We start from the raw sequence: 16,899 nt of genomic DNA, 5'->3' as shown, positions 1-16,899 counted from the left end.
GCATGCACAAGTTGGATAAGCCGGGCTTGGGAGCTACAGCGGGCCTCTAGGGAAGGTGGGTGACTCGTGGGGTGGCATCCCTTAACGCGGCGACGGTGCGGATCGAACCCAACGCCTGTTGCCGGCGCCGGAGGCCGGCGAACTCAGGCGGCGCGCGAACGCCCGGGTCTGATCCGGAGCCCCGGCAGCGCCCCAGCAGCACCCCGAGGGCCCGGCGCAGGTGCCGGTGGCCCGGCCAGAGAGCGACGGGGGAGGGGCCTCGTGGGCAGGCGGCGCACGTGCGGGCGGCGGGATCCCGGCGCCGGGGGCGGGGCACCCGGAAGCGCGCGCCGACCTGCGGAGCGGAGACCGGGGGCGACTGGCTCGCTCGGCAGGCGCGCGCACCGCCGGTGCTCACAGGTGGGCGACTCCGCCCGGCGCGCCCGAGCCCGCCGTGCAGGGTCGGAGGCGCAACCGCGCCCAGGGGAGCGGGTCCTGCTCCCAGTCCCCGCCTCTGTCGGAGGGCAGGTAACTTCCCCGCCAAGGTCATTCTCCAGGCCCGCCCACGCCCTCGGAGCGGCGGGTTCCGAGTGGGCTGGACGGCGACCTCGGGGCTGCTGGGGCTCCTGGTATCCCCGGGCCGGTGGGTGGTTGCAGCGCCCGGGGCGTCGCTGCCGGCACCTGCGAGGGTGAGTTTCCACGACGCGCAGCTTTGGGGTGGGGACCGCCCGGCCCTTCCAAGCTCGCACCCGCAGGTGAACTGGGCCGCTCTAGCTCTGCTGTCCCGGGCCGCGTGGTCGGCTGTCGCCATGGGAACGGCTGGTATCCAGATGTGGCAAGTCTAGCTGGGAAGGGGAGGAGAAGATGGTCGGAACCCCAGAAGTCAAGGAGCCCCCTTTCAGGCCACGCGGAGCCCGAAAAGCCTGATGAAAACAGGACCCCTCCCCCCTTTTCTTTTTCTTTTTTTTTTTTTTTTATTGCTCAGGCGTTGGCGTTAATGAGAAGCGAAGATGTGTTTACAGGATGTGAGTTGAGTTCTCTCCACCTTTACCTTCCGAGAGCTTCTTCTTATGCCTCATGGTGACAGGTACAAATCTTTACGCTAAAAGGCAATATGAAGCCAGTAAAAAAAAAGAAAACCGAAGAGCCTGAATTGGAGCCCCTGTGTTGCTGTGAGTACATAGATCGAAATGGGGAAAAGAACCACGTGGCTGCCTGTTTGTGTGATTGTCAGGACCTCGATGAAGGCTGTGACAGGTAAGCTTACAGTTTCCAGATGGTAACCCCACTGGTTCTGTTCAGACCTCCATATATCCTTTCAGGTATGCCATCCAGAATGCTGAGTTTTGCTTTTGCTATTCCAAAGGATCTAAAATAGAGAATTGTGTTTGCTGTCAGGTGTGAGGGTTCAGTTCATGAGGACTTCAACAGTTTTCATTTTCAATGATGATGACGGGGGTAGGGGGTGCGGATAGTAGGCAGATTAAATGTATTAAAGAACACAGTCCAGCACAAACTGCAGGTTTAAATGAACATTCCAGAAAGTTCTTATATTCTCTGTGATCTTAGTAGATAGAGCCCAGGCATGGGTCATTCCCACTTGGTCACATGGGGCCTGGAGGGTGAAAGATGGCTTTTCTGCTCTCAGCTTACCCCTTGTTTCTGGGAAGAGAGGCCGTGTACACCCTGTAGAGAGTGACTGTTTATATGTGGGCAGCAACACTGTCCTGATTGTAACATTGCCTAATCTTTGACCTTTTCTTTCACCACATTCTCATCGATGGAAATTGCTATCTAAAAAGAAGAGTTTTTTAGCATCAGTTAAAAACATTTTGTATCAAGCAGCAATAGACTGGTTTTAGCCAGTTTTCTAAATATATATTTTAAATGCCTGCTTATGGAAGGCAGTAACGTGAGAGGAAGAGGGATGTTGGAGATGAGCTTTTCCCAGAGACTGTCCCTTCTGCTTACAAAGTCACTGTCAGTATAGATTGTTAGGCCAAGAAAAGCTTTGCATGGAGACCACAGCAATCTTCTGTCACACTTGACTCTTAAAGCTCATGTCCACGTTGCTCCTTGTGTAAATAGGAAGCCTTAGATATGGCTTCTTTAGACTTAGTCTAAGATTCACACTGAGGGAAATAGAGCCCTTTGCGCTGAGGAACGGGAGGAAGGGTGCTGTGTCCACAGTGACTGTCACTCAGGACTGCAGCTTTGCCTTTAGCTCTGCTGACTCTTCCTCTCTGCTAGCCCTTGGGGCCTGGGCTGGCCCCTGAGTTCTCTCCTCTGGCCGATTGCCTTTTTCTGGAGGCAGGCTTCCGTGTGTCCACCGCCCTGCTGCTCTGTGACTCCAGGTGATGTCTCCGACTCATTTTAAGGCGTCTCAAGTTATCGTTGCCTAAACTACCTTTTCTTTCTTGCCTGTCTTAGTTCACGCAGGCTGCTGCAACGAAATACTCCTGAGTGGGGTACATTACAAGTGATAGAGGTGGACTGTCTGGTTCTGGAGGTGGAGAAACCCAAAAGCAAAGTGCTGGCGGACTTAGTATCTAATGTGACCCCTCTTCCTCATGGACGGCACCTGCCCACTTCATCCGCACTCGGCAGAATGGATGAATGCCCAACCAAGAATGGTCTTAATTGGTGTAGATGTTAATCTCATTCACGAGATGTCCTGTTGACCTCACACTTCCTAAGAGCCCCATCTTTGAACAAGATTGCATTGAGAGTTAGGTTTGAATTTTAGCCACAAATATTGGCTCTGTAGCAATTTACCTCTGCCCCCTCCAAAGAATGTCTTCACATGCACAATACAATCCCTCCCCCCCCGTAGCTGCCAACCTCCAAAGTTTAATTGTTCGAGTGTCAGCACAGACATCTTAAGTCTCCAGAGCGGTCTAGATGACATCATCTAAGTCAGAAAAGGGTGAAACTCATGAAGGACCCATAGCTATGGGCCTGTGGCCAACAGGCTGTGGGCAGAAGAGAGGTTAAGAGTACCTCTTGCTCTTGCAGAGGATCGGGGTTCAATTCCCAACACCCTCATAGCATCTTAAAACTGCCTGTAATTCCAGTCCCAAGGGATCTGACCTCAGTGGGTATGAGGCACAGATATGATGCACATGCACGCATGTAGGCAAAACACTTGTACACATAAAGTAATTAAAAAGTAAAGAAAGAAATAACAGACTGTGTACTTTGAAAACACAACAGTGGGGCATTCAGTGAAAAACATTCCCATGTCAGGAAAGAGAAATGAGAAAGAAAAGTAATGACAGGTCCCACTCCTCCAGGACAAATCACTTGTGATGTAGACATCCTACCTTCCAGACATGCTGAGCTACAAGTTGGACCCTAAGGGCTTAGCTCATACTGTAGCTCATGGGTTGCTGTCTTGTGTCTGCACAGAGTTTATGGGTGGCTGGGTCCATCCTGGGGTTTGAGGTCAGTTCTTTCCCTTCAGCTTCACTAGGCACTGCCTGGTGAGGCTCTCTGCAGTGGTCGCATACACAAGAGTGTCCTCATGAGGACTCTGTGGTAGTTCTTGGCCTCAGCCTTAATGTTCTCTGGAACGTTCTTTGACATTCATGTGGATGTGGAAATGCCTCCACAGCCCTTGTATTGTGCAGAGCTGTGGAATTGGGAACATATGATGCCACCCACGTTTACTACTGATGCCCTTGGGAGCAGTGGCCTCAGCAGCCTACGTTGCACCTGGCCTTACCTAGGGTTTTTGCGGGACGATGAATGTGGGGAACAGATTTGATGTGGTACTAGGGAGTGAACCCCGGAGTTTCATGGGCATTTTGAGCCATTTTCTGTGAGACGGTGCTGCCATTAGGGCCCAAGCATTCTTGGCTTCTGACTGGAGCACAGCCCTTCTCAGAGCTTTAAGGGCCATCCTCCCATTGTCTTGGTGCATACCACAGGGCTCATCCATACTGGTCTCATGATGCTGTCTCTCACAGCTTTCCGTTACTGTAAAGATAGGTTAAGAAGGCCAATAACTTTCCAGATCCCCAAGTTATGTTTCCCTTTGCTATTGTTTTCTTTAAAGCCACTGTGTATGTATTACACGTAGGTCTATGTGCACCAGTGTTCCTGGTGGACAGTGTTTGATATCAAGTGTCTTTCTAAATAGTTTCTCTGTCTTATTTTTTGATATAGTGCCTCTCACTGAACCTAGACCTCCTCTTTTGGCTAGACTAGCAAGTTTCAGGAATCCCCCTGTCTGCTACCCCACTCTCCACAGCACTAGACTAAAAACTCATACCCCTACACCTTTCGATTTTTATAATAATGCACGTGTCTGTGTATGCACGCATGTTCCATAGCTTTGATGTGCAGGTCAGAGGACAGCCTGTTGGTTAGTGCTCTCCTTCCGGCATGTGGACCATGAAGATTGACCGCAGGTCATCAGCCAAGGTCACAAGCACCCTTATCCACTGAGTCACCTTGCTAGCCCCTTATCCAAATTTTCACATGGGTACTAAGGATCCAAATTCATTCCTCTTGCTGTAGGGCAAGTACTTTGCCAACCGAGCCATCATCCTAGGCCCCAAAGTAGTTTTTGTTATTGTTGTTACTGTTATTTTATTGTTTGTATGTGTATTTGTGTATAGGCCAGAGATGTGTCAGATGTCTTACGCAATAGATACCCACCCTAATTTTTGAGTCAGTGTTCACTGAATCTGGAGCTCACTGACTGGGTAGGCTGGCTGATCAGCCAGTGAGCTCTGGAGAGCCACTGCTCGCTCCCCAGTGCTGGGGTTGCAAATGCTTAACACTGTGCCTGCCTTTTTACATGGGTGCTGGAAATCTAGACTCATGGTCTCATGTTTGTACGGCAAGCACTTTGCCCAGCAGACATTTTCCCCAGCCTGTCCTTTCCTTACTCCCACCGGAGCATGAGTTCAAGAGAAGCTGTACAGCCCCTGACACATTGATTAGAGATTTCTCCTGTTAATACTGTTCCATTGCTCTTCAAGCCCATCTTTAAAGACCACTAGGACGTGAGCACAGCTCAACTCCCTGCTTCGTAAGGTTCATAAGGCTCCTGAGGTCCCTTTATAGAGGCCCTAATACCATTTTCGAGGATTCTTCTGTGATAGGTGACCAGATCCCCTCTTACAAGACCACCCTGCTGGAGTCTCACGCTATTGCTCTCTCTGGCCTTGAATTGCTGGGCTCAGAGGTCCTCCTGCCTCAGGCCTTCATGCAACTGTGAATGAAGGTGCCTGCCTCCAGGTCCAGCAGCTTCTTCCCTTTGTGCTTAGGTGTTAAAGATTCAGTTTTAAAACTGGAACACTCAGATAGCTGCATGCCTCCTGCAAAGTCAGCAGGCCCCATTCTGGGCAGTCATCGACTCACTTTAGTTCATTCTGCATCTTTGCTCAAGCAGACTTCTGTCTAGGACAGCCAGGTTCACTCCCAGGGCCCAGGACAGGCCCAGAGGGCACCTACCTCTCCCCTGAGACACTCCCTTCCTTTGCTAGCTCAAGGTTAAGTACAGACCACGCCTTCCCACTGAGCACTGAGCATAAGGCTTCCTAGGAAGACCACTGCCGCCCACCTAATGCCTTTTGAATTCTCACTGTCAAGTTTTGTTAATTTTAAAGATTCATCTGATTGTATACCACTTAGGTCTATTGTATTCCACATTTGTATGGAATATATGTATATACCTGTGTATTTAAGAAAGATTGCTGATAGTTGACATTTATGAGCATTATCTTCCTATTTAGAGAAACATGATACGTGAATCTGGAAAGCTTGCGTTTAGTACGGAGGGAATAAACTGTTGGCTTTTGGTGCGTTATCACTTATGCTGCTGTTTGACATCTGGGGCCACGTAGGTTTTCATTCACCAATCCCTGTGAAGCACGTTCTTCTGTTCTCTCTGAATAGATGGCTTACCTGTAAATCACTTCGGCCGGAGACGTGTGAGAGAATCACGGATACGATTTCTGATCGCCTCCGAATTCCTTGGCTCCGAGGAGCCAAAAAAGTCAATATCAGCATCCTCCCCCCACTCGTGCTCTTGCCGGTTCTGCTCCACGTGGCTTCCTGGCACTTCCTGCTGGGGGTGGTGGTTCTGACCTCCCTGCCCATGCTGGCACTGTGGTACTACTACCTCACTCACAGAAGGAAAGAGCAGACGCTGTTCTTCCTGAGCCTCGGTCTGTTCTCCCTGGGCTACATGTACTATGTGTTCTTGCAGGAAGTGGTCCCCCAAGGGCACGTAGGGCCCGCTCAGCTGGCCCTTCTCACCTGCGGGTTATTTCTGATACTCTTAGCCTTGTACCGAGCCAAGAAGAATCCAGGCTACCTCAGCAACCCAGCATGCAATGACAAATCCCCCAGCAACAGCCAAATCGAATGCCCGATCAAAAAAGGGCAGGAGAAGACCAAAGGGTTCCCCGGCACAGATACCTCGGGGAGCCTCAACAACCGCACACTGAAGGACGATGCTAAGGGCTCCTCCAGGGTGGGGCTTGACAGCCCCGCCAAATCGAAGGAAGACTGGTGTGCCAAGTGCCAGCTAGTGCGGCCTGCCCGGGCGTGGCATTGCCGGATATGCGGTATCTGTGTGAGGAGAATGGATCATCATTGTGTCTGGTATGTTGGAAAAATCCGGACTCCCAGAAACCAAGTCCATATCCTACCCATTTTATCTTCTCTTGTGGTGTCCTAAAATGTCTTCCTCCCGTTTTACACCTTGCAGATATTTGTAGGCTGTGAGGATGTTCCCGCTTAGTCATGGGTTTTTAAGTCTCACAGATTTAGTGCATCAGTCATTTTCTGAAGGAGATTAACAGAAAAACTTTGGGAGGTTTTTTTTTCCCCCTTCTTCCTTTCTTTTTCTTTCTTACCTCTTTTTTCCCCTTCCAATTTCTCTTTAGTTGATATTAAAAAAAAATGTTTTTAATCAGGAACTGTGGAGATGGCTCAGTTGGTAAAATGCTTGCTCAAGAGCACAAGTAAGAGGACCTGCGTTCTCCTCGCTACACCCCGATGCAAAGGCCATGCTCAGTGGTACACACTTGTCATCCCAGCACTGGGAAGGCAGAGACAGGACCGGCATTGGCGCTTACTGGCCATGGGTCTCGCTGAATTAGCAAGTTGCTGGTTCGTGAGAGACCCTGACTAAAAAACACACAGTAGAGAATGATTGAGGAAGACACCAACATCAACCTCTATTTCCACATGCAAGTGTACACACACACACACACACACACACACACACACACACACACCATCACATACACCATCACACACATACAACATCACATATTCAATATCGGTCTTTTCTCCTGTTGCTCTTGAACAGAGAATTCTGGGAAGCAGTCCTGTCTTCAGGTGACTATAGTCTAGCTATACATCCTGAACCACTTTATGCAGCCAGGGATTTCCACTCACCATTGTGAAGCTGAGGTCCTGAGATCCTATCAGATATCCCTGTATTGTTACCTGCCTGGAGAGAGGCAGCTAGCGACAGGAAGGCACGTCAGGCTAATACTACATAAAGTACAGCATCTAAAACTCCACTGAGTGACTGAGCTGAAGGGAGTGTTAGCACTCAGCCGTGGATGCTGGAGGCTGTGCTGACTACTGAACTACACTAGATCTGCAGGGAACAGGGGAGAGTAAGACTACGAAATGCCTGGACGGTCTTGAAATGGCCCTCATGGGCATGGCCCTAAGACAGGGGCAGCAGTTTCTGGGACCTGTCTTTCCCTGTAAAGGGGTGTTTAGTTTTAGATGTGCATGTTTTTGCCTTTGTCATTTACCACTATTCTGTGCATGTGCACGTGAGTATGTTGGCCCCTTTCCAAATGCTTGCTTTTGGAGTCAGACAGCGAGTCCCTCGGGAAACCTCTGGCCTCTGAGCATTCTGAGCTGCATGTGCAGAAGCTATGGCCTGCGCACCCTCCCCTCACAGAGGCCACGACACAGGACCATTTCTTACCTGACCTGCTTCCTAATACCTTGTTTGTTCTGCCGCACCATAGTTTTAACTGCTTCAGATCCTTTTGTTGCTCTCGTACATACTAAACATGTCTTCCTCTTGTGTGCGGGTATTTCTGACTGGACTTTTCAAGTCTTCATAACTGCTAAACAAGCTTTCCTCATGGCTGGATAACAGACCTCACTTAGCAGATTTAGGGACAGGGGCCGGGGTGTAGCCCCAAGGATAGAGTGTTTGCCTAACATGCAGGAGGATCCGGGCTCAACCCTTAGCACTACATAAAATCCCCACGTGTACATATACATTGTTTACGTTTATACGTGTACAAGCTCTGCATCTATATGTTGCTAGCTGTCTTCTACTCTGTTATTAGTCCTGGCTTTCAGCTAAGTGACAGTGGTTCTGTCCTTCCATAGAGAATGTGACACTGTCACACAGTAGGCAATGGTTCTGTCCTTCCATAGAGAATGTGACACTGTCACACAGTAGGCAATGGTTCTGTCCTTCCATAGAGAATGTGACACTGTCACACAGTAGGCAATGGTTCTGTCCTTCCATAGAGAATGTGACACTGTCACACAGTAGGCAATGGTTCTGTCCTTCCATAGAGAATGTGACACTGTCACACAGTAGGCAATGGTTCTGTCCTTCCATAGAGAATGTGACACTGTCACACAGTAGGCAATGGTTCTGTCCTTCCATAGAGAATGTGACACTGTCACACAGTAGGCAATGGTTCTGTCCTTCCATAGAGAATGTGACACTGTCACACAGTAGGCAATGGTTCTGTCCTTCCATAGAGAATGTGACACTGTCACACAGTAGGCAATGGTTCTGTCCTTCCATAGAGAATGTGACACTGTCACACAGTAGGCAGGTTTTGCCTCCCTAAAACTAAGATGAAAACAGTTTACTGTCTCAGAACTGAAGTTCTTACTGTCCGTATTTTAAAGGCTTTCTTGTGTATCGTGTGAGTTACAGGAGACATTCTCAAACGAATGTATTTGTCCCCTCCCCCTGCTGTTTTGAGGATAAACAGCTGCGTCGGAGAATCAAACCATCAAGCGTTTATACTTGCTCTTTCCATCTTCTTGCTCACTTCGGTTTACGGAATATCGCTGACCTTGAACACCATCTGTAGGGACAGAAGCCTCTTCACAGCCCTCTTCTACTGTCCTGGAGTTTACGCTAATTACAGGTAGGTTGTGCACCCCTCTGGTGAGAGGGCCAGCCACAAAGTAGTAAGTGTTGCCAGAGATGGAGTTATTTGCTCCTATGCTAAGTTACAGTTCTCAGTCAAAGCAGAGGACAGGCTTGGGGATGGTGGGCATCCCTAAAATTGCCAGCAAAATGCTGCCGTGGTTCTGGGTGACCTTCCAGGGTAATGTCAGTCAGAAGCATGGCTGATGCCGCACACCTTTAATCCTAGCTCTGATGTGCAGAGGCAGGCAGGCGGATCTTCTTTGATGGCGGCCAGTTCTACAAAACAAGTTCTAAAATAATGAGGACTACATAGAGGGACCCTGTTTAAACAAACAAACAAACAAACAAGCAAACGCACGCTTGGCTGTACCAGGGTCTCCCACAGCTGGAGGCTTCTTTGTGCCTGAGGTCGCAGTGCACTCATTTTGAGAGGTGTTTCTATCTGTGTAGCCTTTCTTTTCTCTCTAACCTCTCATGGTTTGTTCTAATTTTTATTTTTTTAATTCACCACTCATGATTACTGTGTTATCTAGGTCAAGATTTCTTAGGCGTCATTAGGTGGGAACCCATTTTTAAACTGTTCAGATTCCCATGCTGGTGTAAGTGGGACTCTTCTGCGTTGGTCTCGCCACCCCGCCCCCTCCTGCTGAGGACGTTCACGCCACTCCCACCCCTACAGACCAGGAGTGCGTTTGCTACTCCCAGCTCCACACACCAGGGGTGCTCATGTCCCTCTCCCCATATATACCAAGGGTAGGTACCCTTGGCACTCCCACCCTGTCAGACCAGAAGTGCCCTTGCTAACCTCCATGCCACATCCCAAGGGCCCACCACTCCCGGGGTGCCTCATGTCCTTTCTCTATGTTCTTTTACTCAGTGTGGGGGTTCCATAGTCTCTGGTTGGGGTCTCTTCTTCCCTTTCACTCTTAACTCTCAGAGCCAGTTCCTCTTTTGCTGCCAGACACCCCTGTGGTGTTAGTCCTTAATAGTCTAGATCTGGACATTATAGCTATTTTGGAGTGACAGTTAGCCTTCTCTTCTTGTGGTAACTTCCTTCACTCGACATGGAAAGTCACTGTCATCACGAGGCCATCATGAGGGCAATAAGTTGGAATGCAGGATGCCTGTGTCCTTGGTGGGTTGACTCAAGTGAATCGGTGCCCAGTGTCACTATTACGTCTCACCTCATCCTTGTAGTGGTTCCTGTCACCTCAACTTTATGGGGGAGTTGTGGGTTTTCATCTGTGAGTTCCCATTTAGCTTTATAATTGAAGAGCCTATGTATGTCTTTTTCCATCTAATTCTTCAAGTGCGTACGCCCCTCCCCACAGTTCATGAATAAGCGCGGAAAATGTTTTCCTGCCTTGCATGATTTTGTTTGAAATGTTAGGTTCCTACAGATATTTTTTTATTTTTGAAATTTTTTATTTAATTCACGTCTATATGATTGTATGTCGAGTATGTGTGACTTCTCACAGAGCCAGGAGAGGGCATCTGAGGGGGCATCTGACCCTTCGGAATGGAGTTGCAGGTTGTGTGCTGACTCACTGTGGTGCTGGGGACTGACCTCAGGACCTGAGCCATTTCTCCAGCCTCCTCCTGCATGTGTGTTGAGAGTTATCCTCTTTGTGCTCAGTCTGCACTAGATTGCAGACATAACATTAGTCTGTTCTTGGTTTCCACCTACAGCTTCTTAGAGGACACCAATAATGACTCCCTGTGACCTGTTTGCGCCTGAGTTAGCTACAAATTAGGAATTGCTCATTCATTTAACAAACAGGCGCTGAAAACCTTGATATCTGTGCGGTATAATAAGACATCCTGTGCTAAATGTAGCCAGCTAGAAAACCATGGACTAACAGTCCAGAGGAGAATTGAAACGGTTCATCTGGGTTTTCACATTCTGAAGATATGAAGATATCCTCGGGCGGGGGAGGGGGATGGGACTGGAGGGGGTGCTCAAGTCCTACTAATGTGCATAAAATGTTGAGAAAGGCCCTTTCTCGACAGCTCAGCTCTGTCCTTCACCTGCGTGTGGTACTCGGTGATCATCACAGCCGGCATGGCCTACATCTTCCTCATCCAGCTGATAAACATCAGCTACAACGTGACGGAGAGGGAAGTGCAGCAGGCCCTTCGGCAGAAGACCGGGCGCCGGCTCCTCTGCGGGCTCATTGTGGACACGGGCCAGTACAACAGGGGCTTCCTGCGCAACTGGTTCCAGTTCTCCACCCTAGGCACACGCACAGTCCACACCCCCGCCGAGGACATTGTCTAAGTGCCTTCCATGCGGCCCTGCGGGACATTCCTCGCCGTCCTTCCTGTTCACGTCAGTATCCATGCAGGACTCATCTCCACCACCCACTTCTCGGAAGTACTGCCGAGCTACGCTCAGGTTTGGAGAGGACCGAAGGAAGGGTAACTTCTTCTGCCTTTATAACTCATGGGAGTTTTACTGAAGCAGCAAGAGTAGCCATTCCTTTCCTGTCCCCTTGCTGACTCAGGCACCAGAAGCTGCAAAGAGGCTGTGGTCACACAACTGTCCATATGAGGAAGGAAGTTAGTTAGAATGAGGATGTTCCTAGTCCTCCGTTCCATTTCTAATAGCCATGTGACCCCTCGGTCGAGTCACTTTCCCAAGTCTCAGGTTCATCTGTGTGGGGGCTTCTGCTGCCTGGCTACCTCATGGAGCAGCCATGATGGCCACCTGAGGCGGGCTGTGGAGTTCAACTCCAGCACTCGGGGGAGTCAGGCATTGTTAGAAAATGCCTTGGACTGAAGCAGACTGCTCATAGGTCAGAATATTGAAGCCAATACTGTTAAGACAATCAGTTTGTACAGTTAAGGAAATTCTCCATGTTAGACCTGTGATTACAGGTTAGTAACAAACAAGAGGGTTGATACTAGTAATCTCGTCTTGAGAAGGACAGCTGATGAAAGTATCTGTGCAATGTGTAGTGGGCAGGAATTTAGGTGACGAATATATTTGTTAATGTATCATTTTATATTTATTATACTTCTTAACTAATTTTCCCCCTTCCACGTTTTCCCTGGCACTGGCACACGGGTGGTTGTGGTTGGACGGAGAGGAAACTGTCCTCCGAGAACATTTCCCTTTGTGGCTGTGGAGGCTGATTAATATCAAGGGCTTGATTTTTTATTATTATCCATGTATTTTCAGTGCTGTAATGTTTAGAGCACTAAATGGGAACATCAGCCTGGATGAACTCTCTCCAGGGTGACTGACACCTTCCCATATCCACATGGCTGCTCATTCGTCCTCCCTACGAACATGCATCTCACAGGAGAGAACAGGGTACACGCGCTTCCCAGCACTGAGCAGACACTGCTTTCTAGCTCTTCCCCCTACTAACGTGTTCCTCTGTGTCTCAGAACTGAAACTTGGGGACGTCTACACAGTGGGCCCTCTTTCTGCCACAGAAACGGGAGCTCCATCGGAGGAGAACTCCATCTTGAAGTGTCTGTTTTTACACATGTACTGTTTCTGGGATCCCAAAGATCAAAGATAATTTGTGAGACCTTAAGTTTGCCTTGGCCTTGTTGCTTCAGAGGGGAAACAGAGCTGTGTGGGTGTTGCTGTTGTTGTTGATGTTCTCTGCCTGCTTGTATGCACTGAGGAAACGCTCCTGCTTCTCGGGCAGAGCGCCATCCTAAGACTTGCCATTGACCAGGGCTCTCCTGAAGACAGGTGCCACATTTTCATCCAGGTTTGTCATTGCTCTCCACAGAGATCTATTGTTCAATACATAATAGACTCCGTATCCCACGGGTAAGCCAGAGAGGGAGCCTGGGGATGCTCGCTGGCTGCAGTTTCTACGGTGATGCCTGGCCCTGGCCCAGAGTCAAACATTCAGAATGAAAGTTGGCTTGGCTACAACTAATTTCTGTCTTTGTGGGTTTTAGGTAAGAGAGATGGTGGTAACGTCAGAGACAGCGTATGTGGGCAGAAATTGGTAGTTTTCATGTCTCTTTCTGAGCATCTAGCTGCTGTGAGAATTTGGAGAAGTCGTTTAGTCATACATGTGCCTGCTGCATCTTCATCAGCAGTGCGCTTGGGATGTGATGGTGAGCACCACCCCGAGACCCAGTGGGAGGATTAGCAGTGAGCACCCTCTTCCCCAGAGCTCGCCACTCAGGTTCACATGAGTGAGGCCCTCACGCGCATGGGGACTCCTTGTTGGCTCTGTGGCTCACTGGAATTAAGAAGCCAAAATTTCTTTTCTTTTTAGATTGTGTGTGTGTGTGTGTGTGTGTGTATGTGTGTGTGTGTGTGTGTGTGTGTGTGTGTATGTGTGTGTGTGCATGCGTGCGTGCGTTTGTGTGTGTGTGTATGTGTATGTATGTGTGTGTGTGCATGCGTGTGTGTGTGTGTGTGTATGTATGTGTATGTGTATGTATGTGTGTGTATGTGTGTGTATGTGTATGTATGTATGTGTGTATGTATGTGTGCGTGCGCATGTACAGAGGAGGCCAGAAGAGCTCCCCCTGGAGCTGGAGTCACAGGCAGCCATGAGCCAGCTGACATGGGCTCTGAGAACTGAACTCGGGTCCTCTGGAAGAGCAGCACGTGCTCCTAACTGCTGAGCCATCTCTGCAGCCTCCAAAGGTGAAGTTTCTGGAGAATTTTGGTGGTTTACAGAATGAAGCTCAAACCTGGATGCAGATTCTTGCTTTGTGGATCTTTCAGTTCGCCTAACCCCCTCCCCCGCAATGTAACTCACTAGGAATGGAGAACAGGGTACACGCGCTTCCCAGCACTGAGCAGACACTGCTTTCTAGCTCTTCCCCCTACTAACGTGTTCCGCTGTGTCTCAGAACTGAAACTTGGGGACGTCTACACAGTGGGCCCTCTCTCTGCCACAGAAACGGGAGCTCCATCGGAGGAGAACTCCATCTTGAAGTGTCTGTTTTTACACATGTACTGTTTCTGGGATTCCAAAAATCAAAGATAATTTGTGAGACATAAAATTTGCCTTGACCTTGTTGCTTCCTAGAGGGGAATTGGGAAATAATGCACTCAGGCTTTTGCAATTCATTTCCAAGAGACAGTAAATCAGGGGCTGTCTACAATCAGACCTTTGTGCTTTATGATCTTGAGTTGTTTGTGGGATTTTGGTGTTCTCTAGACAATAGAAGATGTAATTGGAGTCTTTAAAAAGGCAAGGCCTTTGTGAGTGGGCTGTCCAAACCTCCATGGGTAAGATGAGCCCAGCAGTCTCTTGGCCATGGGAGTGAGTGCTCCCCACAAATGTGACACCAGGTAAGCAGGTCCTCTCGTCCTCCACCTGAGCTTCATGAGGAACCCACCCTGTTCTGACCCCTACATTACCCACACCACTGTGTGTTCCCAGGAAAGAGGACCGAGGCTGCTTTTTAAAAACTCAAGGGAAAACACTAAGGATCAAGACTGGAATGAGGAATCCTTCCTGTTAGAAGTGTGTCTTAGGAGCTTGCAAAGTACTGTGTAGGTCACCCTCACTGCCTCCTTGGCAGGCCACTCTGACGCCGCTAAAACGAAGCCTTAAATGTGTTTTGGGGACAGTGCTGTCTGATCCCTCAGCCACATAGTTGCTAGGGTATTTGTAAATCTCTGCTCTCCAAGTGGCATTTCCCTCTGATGAATGCATTGACTGTTGTCCACTGTACAGCCTGCCTAGAAGGAAAACTGCTGTAAAATTTCTCTTACACAATAGTCCTTGGGACTCTAGAATTTTTAGCAAGAGAAAACTTTGTATTCTAGAACTTTCCACTGCCAGAAAACACAATGCCAGTAAGAGTCTATGTAATACTGATATCTGCCTAACACTTCCTTTTTTTGGGTAGGACATCAGCTTTTTATTATTCAGCTCAACCGACAGAAGTAAAAACCTGTAGAAGCACAGCTTTAGCCATGAAGTTTAACACAAGCAACGCGCCATGCGCTCGCTCATCTCTCTAAACCAGCCGAGTAGGTTTCTGTGACGTAACTTCCTGTTAGCCGCACTTTGGCACCCTGCCTTCCGAAAAGAGCCTTCTCCGGCAAGCAGTGGGTTCGAGTTGTGCTGGAGGCCCTGCCTGGAGCCTGGTCTGCTCAGCAGAAGACTGGCAAGCCAGCTGTTTCATGGTAAACGTGCAGGGCCTGTGAGGTGAGCGTGAAAGCCACATGAACTAAACTGAGACTCACGTCACAGCCGTACGGACAGCCGTGTGGACCTGAGCTGGCTCTGAGCATTTCACTGTGGGAACGGAAGGCTGAACGGTTAGCACAGCATGCGGGGTGGCTCTCTCCACCTTGGGCTTGAGATTCATAAGTACTGGAGAGATGTCCTGGTGTCACTTTTTACCTTAAAAGATCCATATGTAAAAGGCAAAGCTTTTAACCCAGAGCTAGCCTGATCTACTGATACAAATAAAAGGTTTTTAGGCAGAGCCGTGGACAAGATGCCCGTCAGAGCAGCAGGCACATACATGCTGCCAGGGTCGGGGTGACTTGATTTGTTGTGTCTTTGGGGCCTTTTCATTTGATCTGATTTCTGTGTCTGACGGTAGACGGAGTGAATCCCAGGAATGGCTTTAATATTCAATTCAATATTTAATATGGATGGCCCAACAACCTGGAGCCAAGCTGGAGGCTGAGGGCTGGACTCTGCACTCCTCACTCCTCGTGTCCCTCTATCGCCATCTTAGCACCTCAGACTCAGATGCAAGGCCTTTAAAATGGAAATTTTACCAACTGCTGCTGTTTGTGCAAAATAATATCCTGTGATCACACTGTTTAAAAGGAAAATAAAGTGCTTTCTTTTATGAAAATAGTCTGATTGTTGGTGTGCCCTGGAAGTGTTTTGTCTTCAAACCCTGTGCTTGAGCTGTGGGGCCTCCTGACTACCTCATTGTTGACCCCATCCAGTGGTCTTTGCAGACCCTAAACCTGGTCTCCCTCTTTTCTTCCTGGCTTTGTAGGTGAGGTACTGTTTATTCAGTGCTAGTTAGTGGCTGTGTTTCAGACCACGTCTTCACTATGGCCTATCAAGAGTCTGGTGGTCTCAAAGGTCTGTAGGCTGGGACTGTCCAGGGGCCCAGTCAATATGTGTCTCTAGGAAGCAGTTTCTGGTTGATGTTTGGGTGAAGCAAAGATATAGTTTATGACAGAAAGCATGATTGTTATATGACTTATTTAGGGCATGATAAAGAATTCAGCCGTATCTCTAGGCTTGGCATTAAGTTAATATTTGTGTGTGGTTTTGAATTTTTTAGTGTTAATGGCCAGTATTTAGTAAGTGTGCCATAATTAAGTATAAACAGTGGTTTAGATGGAATAGGATTAAATATGATTTAGTTTCATTTTTCTTGTGGCCATTTGTCTTTGAAACACTTGTGTCTCTTGACGGCAGTCACATGATATTAAAGAAGAAGGGGTGTGGCTGCAGCTTAGCTCAGCTCTGGTTTTGTGGTCTCGGCCTGTCACTACATATCTTTCATGAGAAAAATGACCAGAGCCTCTCTGCATGGCGTGCAGCTGGGGTAGCTTAAGAACTGTGCTGGGTCAAGCAGGTTCACGCAACAGTTTCATTTTACCAATTTGGATGCTCTGGGCTATGAGGAGCTTTCTCGTTCCACTGTGTTCATTTGTAGAGTATTTGAATTGGTCACAATAAAGACATGTTTTATAATGAAAACATTCCTAGCAGATGATTCTGTGTAAAAGCTCACAGAGGAGAACATTTGATCCATCTTTAGTAAGAACCTAA

The 16,899-nt window shown here is 48.6% G+C and overlaps 1 protein-coding gene across 5 annotated transcripts; it reads left to right on the top strand.

Annotated features, from left to right (window-relative positions):
- The first annotated feature begins 33 nt into the window (after positions 1–33).
- Zdhhc23 (zinc finger DHHC-type palmitoyltransferase 23) lies at positions 34–12,696 on the top strand. 5 transcript variants are annotated; one of them, XM_032900221.1, is made up of 5 exons: positions 34–55; positions 965–1,236; positions 5,887–6,597; positions 8,979–9,146; positions 11,162–12,696. In XM_032900221.1, the coding sequence occupies exons 2-5, from the start codon at positions 1,094–1,096 to the stop codon at positions 11,427–11,429; spliced, it is 1,290 nt and encodes a 429-aa protein (XP_032756112.1). In that variant the 5' UTR covers positions 34–55; positions 965–1,093; the 3' UTR covers positions 11,430–12,696. The 5 variants fall into 5 exon arrangements, with proteins under 5 accessions (XP_032756112.1, XP_032756111.1, XP_032756114.1 ...); XM_032900220.1 differs by lacking the exon at positions 34–55 and adding an exon at positions 317–507; XM_032900223.1 differs by lacking the exon at positions 34–55 and adding an exon at positions 519–668 and having other exon boundaries at positions 9,090–9,146.
- Positions 12,697–16,899: the final 4,203 nt, after the last annotated feature.

Source organism: Rattus rattus, chromosome 4, assembly GCF_011064425.1.
Source record: "Rattus rattus isolate New Zealand chromosome 4, Rrattus_CSIRO_v1, whole genome shotgun sequence".
Classification (NCBI taxonomy): Eukaryota; Metazoa; Chordata; class Mammalia; order Rodentia; family Muridae; genus Rattus; species Rattus rattus.
This window is presented reverse-complemented; position numbering and strand designations above follow the sequence as displayed.